Genomic DNA, 17,129 nt, shown 5'->3' on the forward strand with positions numbered 1-17,129 from the left:
GTGTCTTTTACTACTCTTGCTAATTTAGTTAGAGCCTCTTGGATGGCTAACGAATTAAGATTTAGAGGAGATGGGTTTACGTTGATATGGTTTTTGTTAATGTTCATTATGAGAATAACATATTTGAGCTTACAAATATAATGTTTATTCATATAGTTGACAATTTCTCCTTGAAGAGAACTAGAGAACAATGTTGATATGACTGCCTTAATGGAACAAATGGTTGCCCATAATGATGCTATTCTTCAAGTTGTGCAACAAATGACAGCAATTAATAGGAGCATAAGTGAAAGGGTAGAAAGTATGAATGAAAGGGCTGAGAATGAAAAGGATGGTGCACCTACTGTTACCGCTATGTTTGAAGCGGTGCAAAAGAAAAGACCACCATCATTTACTGGAAAAAGGGACCCAAATGAGCTAGATAATTGGGCCAGGGAGATGGAGAAAATTTTCTTGGCTGTAGGATCTCCTGTAGAGTTTCAAGCTAGGATAGCCGTATATTATCTGAAGGAAGATGTAGACATTTGGTGGGAAATAATTAAAGAGGACTTTATGAAACCCGTTAGAAGGAGAAATGCCGAGGAGTATCCATACTTTATAAAAAGGATTGGGATGACCTTAAGGAGATGCTTGAGTATGAGTACTTTCCCGACCATGTAAAAAGTCAAAAACTTGCTGACTTTGGGGATTTGAAGCAAACTGATGATATGTCTGTGAAGGAATTTTATACTAAATTTGTGCAACTTAATCGCTTTGCTGAGGAGTTAGTCCCTACAGAGCGTACTAAAGCGGCTAGATTTGAGGATAAGTTGAGTTGGAAGATTAAGGGTAGGTTCGCTGGTGAAACCTTTACCACATTGAAAGAAGTTTATGCGAGGGCTGTTAATATTGAGAGAAGCAATCAGAAAATGGAGGCTGAAATGGAAAGTGTAAGTAACAAAAGGAAGGAGTTTCAGGGGAGTCAATCCGATACCCCAGCTAAGAGAGGTAACTTCAGCCACAATAACATTAGTAATTCCCGTAATAAATCGCGATCTTTTGGAGGTGTTGGAAATAAAGAAGGAGGAAATAATTGGCAAAATAGGAGTCAAGTAGTTAGTCAAGATCCTAAGCGTCATTACTATTGTAAATGGTGCAAAGGCGATCACCCTGGTGTTGATTGTGACGGGAAAAAGGTGACCTGCAACTGGTGTGGAATTTTGGGACATCATGAGTTCGAATGTAGAAGCTGGGAAGCCGTGTATCGCACCTTCTGCCAGTGCGAGTGTCGCACAGAGTAATCGGTTTCAGGGTCAAGCAAAGAGCAACAACTACAACAACTATGCTGGTTATGCGTTTGTTAATAATTTTAAGAACCCGACACCAACTCAAGCTAATATTACTTCAGCTGCTAGCAAACCTGTGGGGCAGGTGAATGTAGCACATGGCAACAAGAAACCTACTGGAAAGCGCTATGTCATGAATGGAGAGGAAGCTGAAAACATAGACATTGTTTCGGGTAACTTTTCCGTGAACTCTGTTTTAGCTCATGTCCTATTTGACTGTGGTGCATCTCACTCTTTTATTTCAATTAAGTTTGTGGGGAAACTAAACCAAGAGCCTAGTGTTATTGTAAATTATGATTTTGTTATGCCGTCCAGAGACTTAGTAAATTGTGAAAAACTGTATAAGGGTGTATCTGTAGTCATTGGTAGTCATGATTTAAAGGCAGACCTAATAGAATTTCCGTTACCCTATTTTGATGTAATTCTGGGGATGGACTGGTTGGAAGCTGATAAGGCTAGTATTGATTGTTGGTAGAGCAAGGTTACTTTAAGAGGGCCTAAAAATGTGAGAGTATCATATAAAGGTCGCGTTAAGGGTCCTAAAGTGAAGCTTATTTCAACTATGAAATTGAAGAAACATATATCTAGGGGAGCTGAGCTGATTTTGAGCCATATAAGAGATTTGAGGGTCGAATACCCCGACTTAAGTGATGTATATGTGGTGAGTGAGTTTGTTGATGTTTTGCTTGAGGACATACCGGGAATGCCTCAAGATAGGAAAGTCGAATTTAAGATAGATTTGGTGCTAGGGACGGGTCCAATTGCAAAATCAACGTATAGAATTGCGCCCTTGGAAATAAAGGAACTTAAGAAACAATTAGATGAGCTTATGGAAAAGGGGTATATTAGGCCTAGTGTTTTGCCTTGGGGTGCTCCTGTGTTATTTGTGAAAAAGAAAGATGGAACTTTAAGGTTATGCATTGACTATCGGGAATTGAATCAAGTTACCATTAAGAGTAGGTATCCCGTACCCAGGATTGACGACTTATTTGATCAATTGAAGGGTGCTTCTGTTTTCTCTAAAATTGACTTGCGATCTGGATACCATCAATTGAAAATAGCGCCCGAAGATGTACCTAAAACTGCGTTTTCCCCTAGATACGGGCACTACGAGTTTACTGTGATGCCCTTTGGGTTAACTGATGCACCTGTCGTATTTATGGATTTGATGAACAGAACTTTTAGGCCTTACTTTAATAAATTTGTTGTCGTATTCATTGATGATATTTTGATTTACTCCAAGAATGAGGAGGAGCATGAGGAGCAGTTACGCGTTATTTTCACTACTACAGATGCAGGCTATAACAACGGGTAAAAACCGTTGTTAAAACAAAAAGCGGACGTTGTTAAAGCGGCCGTTGTAAAAGGTATTTACTACGGTTATGTTATTTACTAAAACCGTTGTGGAAATTATTAACAACGGTTAAAAGCCGTTGTTGTTGCGAGTAAGTCGTTGTGGAAAGTTTGACAAAATTTTGGTGGGAAAGATATAACAACGGTTATAATATAAAAAACCGTTGTTGTATCTTTCCCACCAAAATTGTGAAGACTTTTAACATCGGGTATACGGAACATAACTGTTGTTGAAATTGTTAGTAACAACTGTTTTTCTTTTAAAACCTGTTGTTGAATATTATGCGCGGGTATTTGTGAAAGGTATTTACAACGGTTCTTATTTTAAAACCTGTTGTTGAATAATATGCGCGGATATTTGTGAAAGGTATTTACAACAGTTTTTTTAAGTAACCGTTTTTATTACTTTTTCGTAATTTTTTTTAAAATTAAATTTGTTTCATGCCATTCAAAATCCTGCATATATCAGCAGCAGCATAAATCACAGCTGGGTTTATCATAACTCAATAGATACAATTCAACCACAACAGCAGCATCATACTTACAATTTGTTTCACTTTCAGATTAATTCATACTAACAATTTGATCACTTTACATGAACTAAGATTCCTAAAACAGTGCATCCCCCTAGCTCTATCTACAAAAATCATTCCCTAACTTCAACAAAAAATTTACTAAGCTGATCTAAGCTCTAAGTATCATGCATTTAGTCTTCATTGCAATGTTCTAAGACGTATTTGCCCAACAAGTCCCTTAACTCGTCTATTTGGTGCCTTTTGTACTCAGGTACTTGTGGCGCGTTGATTACATACTGCGGAAAAAACAAAGACAAGACATTATTGATTGACAACAACATTAGTGTTGTTCATTAGTGTAACAACATACATCATTCAGCATAGCAACATCATGGTATAGCAGCAAGTAAGACAATATCAGCTCTAATTTAAAAAAAGTAATAAACACATTATTAAATTACTAACCTTTTCTGGAATAAGGATATATCTTCGCGTAATAACCTCCAACATGAACCGGCAAATGTAGTATCCACATTGTATGCTATCCGGCTGGCGAGGGACCTATTATTACATAAAAATCGAAGAGACGAGAAGGCCCACATCAGAATCTTGCACTTTAGGTATTGTATTTGCGCACGTATTATTATTAAAGACAGATATTTGCACTTAAGGTATTGTATTTGAGCACGTACCCCTGTTATCATAATAAAGGTAGGGCCATCATCAGAATATTTCGTGGGTTGATCCTCGTTAGCTCTTTTCTTCTCAAAGGCCCTTTTTTTATTAAAAAAAGGAGGCAGAAACTCATATTTTTGGGGCAAAAATGAGGTTTTTGCTATAAATAAAAATTAAAACTTAATGTTATTATAAATAAATCAGTATTCTAAACTTACTTAATAATCAAGCCCTTAAAGGTCTCGTTTGGATCTATATGCAAAGACTCCAACCAAAAAACTTTCTTCTTAGTCGGCATGATGGCTGTTAGCACCCAATGTCTCTACATCAAGAGACATCATCATTATTAACAAGTACATATATTAGTTATGAAAATGCAATTGTAGGTGGAATCGTAATATTAATTTTTTTATTACCCAATTTCATTATAAGGGGCAAAAATGAGCTTTTTGTTTGTCGCCAATTCCCGAGCAATATAATCTACCCGATCTTCGTACGAAATCAACTTGATATGCATAGATAAAATATAGGGGCACAGGAATCTCTATAGATCACATAGAATCTTATTCTCGAGGATCACTCTCGATTTCAAGAACCTACATTATTACGGTATTAATTCCGGTATTTAAAACACAATCTAGTCAGAATATTAGAATATGAAATGATTTATTAAGAAACTTACTTTATCCAAACAAATAGGTGTTGGACATCAATCTCGAGAAGGCCAGCCCAAATGGCTAGCAGCTCCCATGACAGAATTACTTCGAGCTCAATCCCTAAAATATCCTCATCGAGCGAAATAATTATCAATTGCTCGTTTGCTATGCGATGGCTAGCTTCCATATACAGTTCCCTCATCGTCAGCGTTCTTACTTTTTGCATGTATTCGCTCCCAGAAAAATTAGTTGAGGTTATACTCCTAACATCTTTCAGTTCGGGGAAATAATGCTTTTCTCTTTTTGTGCTACTACTAGCCTATACATGTAGATAAATAAAATAATAAAAAATCCAAAGGTAACATATCCTAGTTGGAGTAATAAAAATAAAAGAGTACTTAACTAAATACCTCATCAACCTGCTCTTTCAATGATGAGGCAGTAGTAGGCATGTCTGGGGTCTTAGGCTTATCCGTCTTTTTTGTCCCCTACACAAAATTTCCATGCTTTTTAGAAATACAGAAAAAATATAAATAAAGGGAGGGTTTTAAAAAAATGGAGAAGTTAATTAAATACCTCATCAAGTTGTTGTTTCGACGAGGTAGTTGACATGTCTGGGGACTTAGGCTTATCCATCTTTTTTGTCCCCTACATAAAATTTCCATGCTTTTTAGAAATACAGAAAAAATATAAATAAAGAGAGGTTTTTAAAAAAATGGAGAAGTTAATTAAATACCTCATCAAGTTGTTGTTTTGACGAGGTAGTTGGCATTTCTGGCGATTTAGGCTTATCCGTCTTTTTTGTCCCCTACACAAAATTTCCATGCTTTTTAGAAATACAGAAAAAATATAAATAAACAGAGGTTTTTAAAAAAATGGAGAAGTTGATTAAATACCTCATCAAGTTGTTGTTTCGACGAGTTAGTTGGCATGTCTGGGGACTTAGGCTTATCCGTCTTTTTTGTCCCCTACACAAAATTTCCATACTTTTTAGAAATACAGAAAAAATATAAATAAAGAGAGGTTTTTAAAAAAATGGAGAAGTTAATTAAATACCTCATCAAGTTGTTGTTTCGACGAGGTAGTTGGTATGTCTGGAGACTTAGGCTTATCCGGCTTATCCGTGTTTTTTTGTTCGCTACAAAAAAAAATAACATATAAATTTAACATATAAAAACATTTAACATATAAAAATTTAACATATAAAGATATTTTTGTAACCCCAACTACTTTCGGTTGAGGCGGAGACGAACGAGCCAGGAAGATGTGAGAAATAGGCCATTGGATGAAACTTCCAACCGCATCTGCCAGAATGGTAATGTCGTCACGAACTGGGACGAGCAGTTGAAATTTTTCATGGCCTTCAAAGACTTGAGTTATCTTCACTTTTCTATGATTCGGCAAAAGTGGTTCGCCATGAACCAATAAAGTTTCCGCTGATTTGGTGGGCAAGTCTACGAGACCCCGACCAACACGCACAGGTTTCGCGGATTTAGGGTCAGTAAGAATAACTACCTTCCTGTTTATGGCCTGAAGAATACACATACATTATATATTATATCCCAAAATTTAATAGAATTCATATAAATTTCACTAAAGACTTCATGCATACCTTTTTGAAAAACGGGAAGCGATTTGAAGGGGATGTATGCTGCTGTTTTTCATCAGCCGTCTTCTCAAGTTGCATCCCCTGATTATTGTCAGCTGTGGCGGATAACTCAAGTTGCATCCCCTTTTCAGGCTCATTTACCTAATAAAATTAACCAATGGCACGATGTCAGAAGTTATAGCATTAGAGTTGGCAGGGAACACCCCCCTGATCTTACCCAAAAAAATAAAGAAAAGAAAAATAAGGAAGTCATATATTTACCTTATCGGCTTTAGTTGTTAAAACTTCAGAAGCAGTAGGTACCTGATATTTCTGAATCTCGTTGACCGATACTTCCTCCTCATGTATTGCCAAGGTAGTAGTGTTCTCGGCCTCTTGACCATTCTGTTGTACCTTACCCCCTTTAATGACATCCTCCATCATCTTCAATTCTTCTTCGGAAGGCTTGCCTCCAGAACTCATCTTTAGTATCACGGATGCCAATAACTGAACCTGCGTGCCAAAAATGTAATGTTTAAGCAATTTGTTTAAAACAATAACATGTGAACTTAAATGAAAATAATAGAATAAATGGTACCATGTCAGCCATCTCAGCCTTAGCCTTCCTTTTCTTCTTTTTCGGGGCAGTTGTCCCATAATATTTCGTGACTCCAACATGTAACGGGACTCCCCTCAATCGACCTGGATGTTCGGGTCGGCCGATCGCTCTAGCAAGAACGTCATCACGACCATTGGGAGTGAATTTCCCTTCTTGTACCTCCTTCAATAACTTCTCCTATAATATATTAAATAAACTTAAAATTATATTTGTGAGTAAAATAATAAAGTTAGTAATGAACTCGTCTTAATAAAATAATGCTTACTATGTTGGCCAACACTTCCTGATCATATTTGTCACACGGTCGGGATCTTTTAGGCGTGTGCCCTTCTTTATAAGTTACGTGCCAATTCAAGTCGGTCACTCCCTTTGACACCTACACATTAACATGGTAACAGTTATATATATAAATGTGTATCAAGTCCAAGTGTGATTTAAAAAATCAAATAAACAGGGGGATGCTACTTACGAGTTGGTCTTCTATCTATCTGTAACCGCCTCGAGAACCATACCATAACCCCTTGTTGCATGAAATGTTAGCACGATTTATTTTGCTATCGGCCTTCAAATTATATAAAAGCGCAAGTAGATGAGATAATAAAAAAATTATAGAGAACTCATTAATTAAAAAAATGATAGGTAAATCATTAAAAGGCGAGGATACTTAACCTCAAACTTCTCACTAGCTCGAATCGCTTTGAAAATATCCCATTGTTCCTGAGTGATGGTGGGACACTTGTTTGACGGTGGGCTCTTACGCATCTCCCCCGTCTCCTTGTCCACATACAACCAATACTTACCAACATCACACTTCCACTGCCTTAAGACAGATCCTGCCTTCTTTATTAAATACTTATCATAGCATTCAACAATATCAAAGGCTTCCTGCATCATCATATCATTCAATTTACATAGCATTCAATTTACCTCCAAAATAAAATGTTGTTTCGCTACATAAGTTATCATACCTTTATACGATCCAAGAATAACTTCTCCAATACAGGATTCAAATTCCTCATTTCATCTAAATGGATAGGCACAAACTGTCTTGTTACACATCCAATCCAAGTGGATAAATCCTTCGCATTTGGTCAGTAGGCAAACCCTTCGCGTTCCATGTTATACTAAGCGGCTGTTTAGCCGCTATAGCTGCAAGGGCTGCATGGCACTTCGTAGCACCTCTATCACCAGGCTTATTATCCCCATCAGGCTTATTATCCTTTTGACTTCTTTTCCGTTTTTCATCCATGATAATTCTAAAACCCTAAATATGATTGAAATAGGAAATGAACAAAGACATGCAGAGTATCTAAAACCCTAAAGAGGAATGAAAACTTAAAACAACAGTTTGAGCTTCTAAAATCTTAAAACCCTAATAAGAGGAATGAAGTAGATGATGCGGGATGGTAAAGATAACAAAGAAGACGAAAAACAAACAGATAAAAAAAAAGATGATCTTAAAACCCTAATGACGAAACACAAAAGTGAACATACCTGATGATGATGATGATAAAGAGAACGAGCAGGATGATAACGGAAGGCGACGGAATCTGGGCGTCGGAAACTGGGCGACGGCCGGCAACGAGAATATAGAAAGCGGGGGAGAGAGAATAAACTCAGGATACCAACGGTTGAACTGTTGTGTGTGTTTGTGCTGTGTTTATGTGGTATGCTGTATAGGTGTATGTGTTTGTAAATTAGTTTTTTTTATTAAGACAAACTATTGACAACGGGTCCTTAAAACAAAACCGTTGTGATATGTTAATAACAACGGGTCAATAAAAGTCAACCGTTGTAATAAATTTATGACAACGGTTAAAATATACCCGTTGTAATATATTTTCACTCAATTTACGCCAAAAGGAAATGTATGTCTAAAAAAAGCAATGACAACGGTAGAAGTACTACAACCGTTGTCACTTCCTATCTCATTTTTTTAATCTAATAAGATCAATAATAACGGTTCCTGTGTTATAACCCGTTGTTGAAAGTAATAACAACGGGTAATGTCAATATAACCGTTGTTATTGTTTAACTCTTTTTTTTTTTTTTTTAAATTACTGTAATTGCATTACGGTCAAACTGTAACAATACAAATCGACATCACAATCGTAAAATGAGAAATAGAAATAAAGCAATGAAGCACTATATACTGCAACATTAATCAACAATTTCAACAACAACATTCACATCTAATAATAAGATCAAGAAAATAAGACAACAACAACAACATGCATACTGCATATCTACAGGATTTATCATGCCAAATTTGGGAATCTTTAACAATGACCATTGCTTCTATTGGCTTTTTAAAGCTACCAAAAGCTAAAGACAACATACATACACTCCAGCAACACATCTCAAACTTGCTATAAATTCAGAAAAGAGGCATCCCATTAGCTCAGTATCCATTAGCGCCCACAACTCACAAATAAACCATCAAATTCTGGTCCGAAAATGACTCAAAATGTTGGTCGTCCATATCACTGTGTCCTGATGAATGCCCCAGGCCACATAGATATAGACAATGGAAAATTTGCTGCCAAAAGTTTTAATCCTTTGAGGAATAAGCTTATTGAGCTAGGATACTCGGTCAGCAGAATTAAGCCACAATGGGGGCCATGGGGATTCAAAGGGAGTCTACTCATTCAGTTTGGAACATCACCTGCACATGCAGAATCAGCATTTAAGCTTGACATGATGTTTCAACTCAAAGGCCATGGCAGGAACGACTGGAATACTCCGAATAGATCAACACTCGAACCATACCTCTGGGCAGCCACAGACGAGGATGCCGAGCTTCTGAAGAATACCGTGGACTATGTCCAAGTGCCGTATGCGACCATCTTTGATGGGCAGCATTCGGCCAGTTCAGAAAGCGTCGATGCCTACAACCAGGTTGTGGCTGTTTTCCAAGCAATGTACCCCTAAAACCCCTACAGAATGTGTCTGTGGCTGAAATTTCCAAGAAAGGTCGTGTGTTATTTGTTGAGTGTCAAACTGTGTGTGTCTGTATCCGCCTATCATAAGCAGTGTCGTGGGCCTGTATGAAAAGGCAACTTAAATAAAGGTAATGTGTAACCCTGTGGTCTTGTAAGATTTCCAGTACTGTTGTATAAGTAGCGTCGAGAGTATCGGTGCTTTACGTTTGTATTAAATATGCAGTTCCTAAATGCAAATCTGTTTAGTGGAGATAGTAATTTAAAAAAAAAAAACTAAAAGGAAGAATTATATATTTAAAAAATAAAAATAAAAATAAAAATAAAAGCTAATAACTTACATTATAAACCATCTGAGGATCGGGGACGTTTCTTGGATGTCATAGTGTCTTCGTTAACCCAAATACCTTCACCATGTTCATCACGCATATAGATGCTTTTAGTTTTCTCATGATCAGTGTCAACATCGTCGAAATAAGATACAGTGATAGAGTGATCCATTCCCTCAAAAACGACATCCTGATCATCATCACCATTATCGGATGCACTACTCCTTCTACTCCTTATAGACAGTACAACAGACCACTTCTTATCCATAGGATCGGTGACATAGAATACTACTTGTTTAGCTTGGGATGCCATTATGAAAGGATCATCCTTATTATTGCCAACCTTACCCAGATTGACCAACGTAAATCCCATATTATCCTTTCGGACAGAATAGATGTTGTTATCAACCCAGTTACATCGAAACAAAGGCATTGTGTAATCAATGTAATCTAATACCAATATTTCTTGAATAACACCATAATAAAGGCATTTTCCCCAATTAGGCTTTTTATCTTTTGAAGTAGCAAAGTGCATTGCCTCAAATTCAGAACTCACATGACTATTTTGCATTGTGCTCAACTCATCTTGCTCGCGGGTGTAAAAAGTATATCCATTAATGGCAAAACTGCTGTAAAATGTGACCCTGGCCTTTGGACCTAAACCAAGACGTAGTAACCTAGGAGAGATGTCATCACCAGTTTGATTCTTATACTCTAAGACAATATTCCTAAACCACTCTCCAAACGTCTTCGTATGCTCGTTTGCAATCCACTTCTCGGTCTTGTTTGGGTGATCGTATTTGAGCTCATATTTATGTTGTTGAATATAAGGTTGCACCTCATCTTCGTTGTTTAGCACATACGTATGTGCTAATTGTTGGGAAATGTGTCCTCAACAATAGTGCGATCACATGATTTAAATATCATTATTAAATCTCGTATAAAGAATACGTAAGGGATGATTCAATTATATAGTCAACTGATCAACATTAATCGGTAACGATTGGCTTGCTAGAGTTTGACGTTACTGTCGTGGGACGGTGGTGGTCAGTTGATCCCTTAAGGTCACACCTAAAGGATGATGCCCTTATCTATAAAGTTAATTAATTGTATGTTGATACAAGTTGATTAATTCCTTAAATATGAACAATTTATATTTATGAGAGGAAATATGTATCTTATGTTAATGTGATTAAATAAGATCGCATTTAGTGGATTAATATGTTAATTCACTAAATTATGTTGAGGTTTTATAAATGTTTCGAGGTAGAGGTAATTAGTTATTTACATTTACAAGAGGTTGTAAATTTAACTAACTAGCTATTATGGGACCCATTATATATTGATATAATGATAAAATATTACTCAATAAGTTGAGTGGATATATGTTTATTAATTTGTGTCATAATTGTTGATGATCAAATTAATATTTAATTATGTAAGATAATTAATCATAAGACTTATAAGCATTTGTGGGACAAATATTATAAGACAAAAATGGACCATAATAAGTGCAAGGCACCGATTTTTGGGAGGTTATATGACACTTGTCCTAAGTCTTCTATTTTGTCATAAAAGTATATGACACAAGCAACACTTGTTATGTTGCACCTACCAAAAATTACACTACCCATAAAACATTTAAAATAAGTTTTTGAGAAGAGAAATTTGCTCTTTTTAAGAGCATAGGGCCGGACCACTATGTGTGGTGAAGAGCTTTTGTTGTTCTCAATCTTTCCCTCTCTCATACTCTCAAAATATGCAACATGCAAACTTCTCACATGTTCATATTCCTCTTCATCAAAACATTAGTTTTTGATTCAATCTTGTTCATAAAGATTACTAATATTATTAGTGTAATATATGAGTATTAGTAATCAATTTTAAGGTAAACTACTAAACAAATATCTAGCACATATAGTTTAGTGGAGATAAGGGATAATCTTGGGTGCAATCAAGAGGAGTGACTTCTACACTTGAGGTCTTTGGATGATCGTCCTAATACTCATCATAGCTCAAGAACAAGTGAAGGTAGGAGACCTTACTTGTGCCCATAAACCGAAATTTACAATGTAAGGGACATTGTTTTCTTATAAATCTTTCATTTTGTTATGCATGCACTAGATCTAAAGAACAAATAATTAACAAGTAATTAGTTCACTATTAGAGGAGTCTAATAATAGGTATATGAACCTAACAAGTGGTATCAGAGCATAAGGATGTTGCATGCATAATCGGTTATTGTTTTTTCGAGTTAAAAGGTTAACATATAAAACTTAAAAATTTGTGATTTATATGTATAAATCACGAAATCACCATGCATGTTATATATTCTGGTCCTAAAGTGTTTTTAGGTCATTTTTATGATTCATGGAAATTTATTGCTCATTTTAAATATTTTTGGTCATTTTATAACATTTTTATGACTAAAATGGGTATTAAAATGCCAAAAATAGTTAAATTTCGTTTCTGACCTTAGAAAATTTATATGACCTCACATGCATATTTTACAAGTTGTGTGTAAAAGGACGAGTTAATTTGATTAATTTTGCATGATTTATGATTTTTATGAGATAAAGATGGATTAAAAGAGGTAAAATGGTTAAAATTAGTTAAATTTCGAATTAAGCAATGATCTTTTAATATGATGTCACATGCAAGATTTAAAGAGAGTATGTAAATTTATAGATTTAAATATCTTCTTTAGCATGATTTATGGATTTTTGAGTAAAAATGGCATAAATAGTGACTATTTTAGCAAAAATTAGCTAAAACCTATTGCATGGCTTGAGAAAATTATTTTAAGTTGCATTAATATCCCACTATTCAGATCTAAAGTTGTAAAAATTATTGGTTTAATTTTCGTATACTTTATACATTTTATGAGATAAAAACGATAAAAATGCAACTATATTTTCTCAAAATTAATTCGAAAGTTTTAACCATGTTTTTTGACATTATGAGTGTCATGGAATTATTCCAGAATGTTCAAAATTTTAAAATTCAAATTTTGAAACTTTTATGAATTAATTTGGATTTATTTCATAAATATTGTGTTTTTAAGGTAAAAAATGAGCATAAAATTAAATCAAGTTGAATTATTGTCAAAAATTAAGTGATGACTGATTTTTGAGTCCTAAAATGTGTTAGGATAATTAACTTGAGCTTAGATGTGATTTAAGTGTTAATTAGTGATTTTAAAAGGTTATTATCACGCATTTCCATGAAACCGGGTTATATGTACGACATAAGTTAAATAGGGCGATTTGGCACATGATTTTGCATGATAGGTACATATTATAATGCTGCATATTTCAATTGTTGAATATTTTTTTTTTATTTATATAATTTTGAATTATGTAATTTTATCTTAGTATGGCCTTAGTTTTAATCGATATTACCCGTAATGAAAGGGAATATTGATTCGGTTGTAATTTAATGTGATCTCGAATCACTTTTATTTTATTTTTATTAGTTTTTCCATTTTACAAATGTATAATAGGAATAGCTTTGTATTTTTATTATTATTTGTAATTATGGAGCATCTTCAAGACGGTGCCATTCGGAAAGGTGATCCGACGAAGACGGTGTCTTGGGAGGCGTGCCATTTGAAGATTCAAGGGACCAATGGAGTTGGTTTCCGAATATGTAATAGATTATTTGATTTTCTATTTTAGGAAGGCCATACTAGGAATTTTATTTATTGCTTTGCATTTCTTTTAATATGTTGCATGCATTGCCAAATCGCCATAACAACACATGCATATCTAATCGAGTCATCGACCGTGTCAGTTATAATTATCGTATTTCACCGCTTTAGTTCACTTAAAACGTGATAGATAATAAATTGACAAGACCTCTCACATATAATAATTGAGATAAAGCCTTACCAAATAGTAGAAACCCATGAAGTACCAATTTCATGAGGGAGTTAATCCGGCTTCACCGTAATACAAACCTTGTTACGTTGGCCAAGTGGGGTAATAAAATGTTATTACATCGAAATTTGGATTGAGCTCAACGGAAGTAATGTTGACCGTAGTCGCATGTGTTCCGGGCTAAAGATGAGAATTAGAGTAATTTTTGTCGACCGAGAGTTCTAAAAGTAGAATCGATTAAAGAGTTAATCCACCGAGTTATATTAATAAGGGATGAATCGGCTCACCGTGCCCGAGTTGATATGAATTTGGATCTCGGAATCATTTATGTAGTTGGGTGGAGGTCACTATATAAATGAAATGCTTGTAGTTAAATTTACGAGTATTATTAAAACGATAGATGATAATTATTTCCTTTATTTCCATTTTTTTTGTAGTAATTATACGCAATGAATTCGTCTAATACTCCTACACCAATCACCGTTGAAACATGGCTCCAATCATACGATGAAAAATGCTCCGATTATGACAATGAAACGATTAGAGAATTACGCATTGGCATTGGTCAGGATGAAAATTTTTGCTTCTTTACCACCTCCACTCCACCCACTCCAATATTATTGCCCACCACCTTGGAAAGAAAATCTTGTGAAGAAAATCTTACAAAACCCAAGGCATCTTTGTTTGAAGAAACAATAAGAAATATCAAATTGAGTGGGAGTTCTAGCAAGAGTGTCCTTCCAAATGAAAGGGGTTTTGGTTTTAATAAAGGGAAGGCAAAAATGGGCGAGAAACCCAAACCTGATTATAAATTGGAAATGGATAGTGGGACTACCAAGACCAAGACCAAGAAGGGTGCCAAATCCTATGAGGAATGTCATTATTGTAATGTCATGGGCCATTGGAAGCGAAATTGCCCCAAGTATTTAGAAGATATCAAAGTTGGGCTTGTTACTCCAAGTGGGACTTGGAAATGTGGAAAAGCTAAACAAGAGTGATATGAATCTCCGACAATAAAATTGAGCTCGGGTAGCCGCCACTTCAAAGAGAAATTTATGTACTTGTTTTTGCTAATAGCTTTGAGTTATAATTTACATAATTGTTATTATGTATCCACTTAGTCTAAAACATTATTTTCATTTCTATGTGAGACATGAAAGGATTTATATTTTGTCTTCAAAGACAATTGTTGTATTTTGTTGAAAATAGACATGGATGTGAGCCATGCCACTTATCTCTATGATACATAAGTTTTAGACAGTTCCAACTCATGTAAAGATATCTACATAATACGCACCAAAAGACTCATAACAAGTTATCCAAATGATTTGTACATTTGATTTTTCAATTAGGTTACATAAATGAGAAACGCATTAAACGCTAGTGTCGACTAGAATTATTGAACCATTTGATTTTCAATCATATGGAATATGCGAATCTTGTCTCCTTTGCAATATAATTTGTACTTCCTTTAGTGATAAAGGGCCACAAGCAAGTGATTGTTAAGACTAATACATGCCGATGTATGTGTTCTAATAAACATCACCGCAAGGGGAATTTATGACTACTTCGTCACTTTTACCAATGATTCAAGTAGATAAGGGTATATTTACTTAATCTAATAAAAGGTGAAGCATTTGAGAGATTTGAGAAATTTCTAAAATGACGTAGAGAACCAATTGAATAAAGTTCTAAGCATTACGACCCAATCGTAGTGGCAAAGATCTAAGTAATAAATTTTATTTATTAAAGATGGATTATGACCTAGCGTCACTACCCATAAGATCAAACTAATATGAGTCGGTTTGAGTTGATGAACTCAATTTTGGGAATTTGCAATCCAAAATGGACAAGTAATTCTAATTGGATGGTCAACCATGAGATACCTAGAATAGAGAGTCTATCAAACAGATGACATGGATAAGACTCGTATATTATCAAGCTGCCATGTTAGGATGGCCTTTTGAAAGCTAAACTCCGTTAAAATATATATGTTTGTGTCTCACAAAACTATATCTCAAGAAGATAGATGTATTTCTGAGAGATAGAGTGGGAGAAGATTGTATCGTCACAAACACCTCTTATAGTTGAAGTGTTACTTTGTGAAAGTAATTGAATTAATGGAGTGGGAGTTGGTATTGAACTATTATCTATGAAGATAGTATGAGACCATAGTTCAGTGGGAGTCTATCACACATGTCTTATTGTTTAAAAAAAAAAAATATTACTTTGTGAAAGTGATAGTATCATGACCTTGCTATATATATATAATGACCTTGTTATATATACGAGCCGAAGCATTACAATCCGAAAATTGTTGCTCATAAGAAGATTTAATTTAAATTGAGGGTCTCTTTAAAGGTAAATAAAGCTTTAGAGTATACAAATGCATAAGATTTACATAAAGATGTTGATCAAGATAAATTGTGTTAGGAATTGCTGCATTTCATTTTAATGATGAATGACAGATAAAATTCGCTTTTCTAAAATGGGAATTTAGAGAAGGAAGTGTTTGAAACACAAAATCTTAGATGAAGATCTAAGAATCCTAACATATTATGCGTAGCTTTCTTCAATGATCATTAGAATGATCTTAAGCAAGCATTAAAGGATTATACTTTTCGTTCATGTGATTATAGTGAATTGTTTCATTCACATGATTGAAGAATCATGATATACATGAAGTTAAGTGGGAGCTATAATTGTTTCTCCATGTCTTATATGTTGATAACATATTACTTATTGAGAATAATATACCAATGCTCTCTTCTGGTAAGAGTAATTGGAAGACTTGGAAAGGGATGCAAAGTATTCTAGATTTTGAATCTATGTGAGAGTAAATTGGCATAGAGTTGAGAGTCTTATGAAGATAAGTTCTTTCGTATCTGTTTAACATCAACAAAGTTGAATGGCTTATTCATGATGATGAAAGTGGAATTACTATGATGGAATCATAGTCGTTCACTGAACCCATTAAGTTGTTGATTACATGAAATCGATTTGCTAATGTTTCCGCCATTAGAACGATTATGTATGCCAACAGACGCACCTGCTGTGATGTACCATTTGCTAGGTACATTATGAGTCAATAATAAGTTAATTCATAAGAAGGGCTTGTGAAAGCCTTAAAGTACAATTGATGAATTGTACACATGTTTGGATGATAAACTAAGTTAAGGTGTTAAAGGGTTGCACCAACTTTAGTTTCCAAGCTTAAAAGGATTTGATGAAATCCTAAGCAAATGTTATTGA

At 34.9% G+C, this 17,129-nt stretch overlaps 1 protein-coding gene across 1 annotated transcript; it reads left to right on the forward strand.

Moving 5' to 3' along the window:
- Positions 1 to 210: 210 nt before the first annotated feature.
- LOC141648751 (uncharacterized) lies at positions 211 to 1,800 on the forward strand. The gene is made up of 3 exons (XM_074457467.1): positions 211 to 561; positions 696 to 987; positions 1,226 to 1,800. Exons 1-3 carry the CDS (start codon positions 211 to 213, stop codon positions 1,798 to 1,800), a joined length of 1,218 nt encoding a protein of 405 aa, XP_074313568.1.
- Positions 1,801 to 17,129: the final 15,329 nt, after the last annotated feature.

This window comes from Silene latifolia, chromosome 3 (genome assembly GCF_048544455.1).
Source record: "Silene latifolia isolate original U9 population chromosome 3, ASM4854445v1, whole genome shotgun sequence".
Taxonomy (NCBI): Eukaryota; Viridiplantae; Streptophyta; class Magnoliopsida; order Caryophyllales; family Caryophyllaceae; genus Silene; species Silene latifolia.

Excerpts from the sequence above, each read along its gene's own strand:
- LOC141648751 (XM_074457467.1), top strand. The coding sequence starts at position 211 with ATGGAACAAATGGTTGCCCATAATGATGCTATTCTTCAAGTTGTGCAA. Across the intron at positions 562-695 it reads AAGAGGACTTTATGAAACCC|CAAACTGATGATATGTCTGT; the intron begins GTTAGAAGGAGA and ends GGGGATTTGAAG. Across the intron at positions 988-1,225 it reads CGATACCCCAGCTAAGAGAG|AAGCTGGGAAGCCGTGTATC; the intron begins GTAACTTCAGCC and ends GTTCGAATGTAG.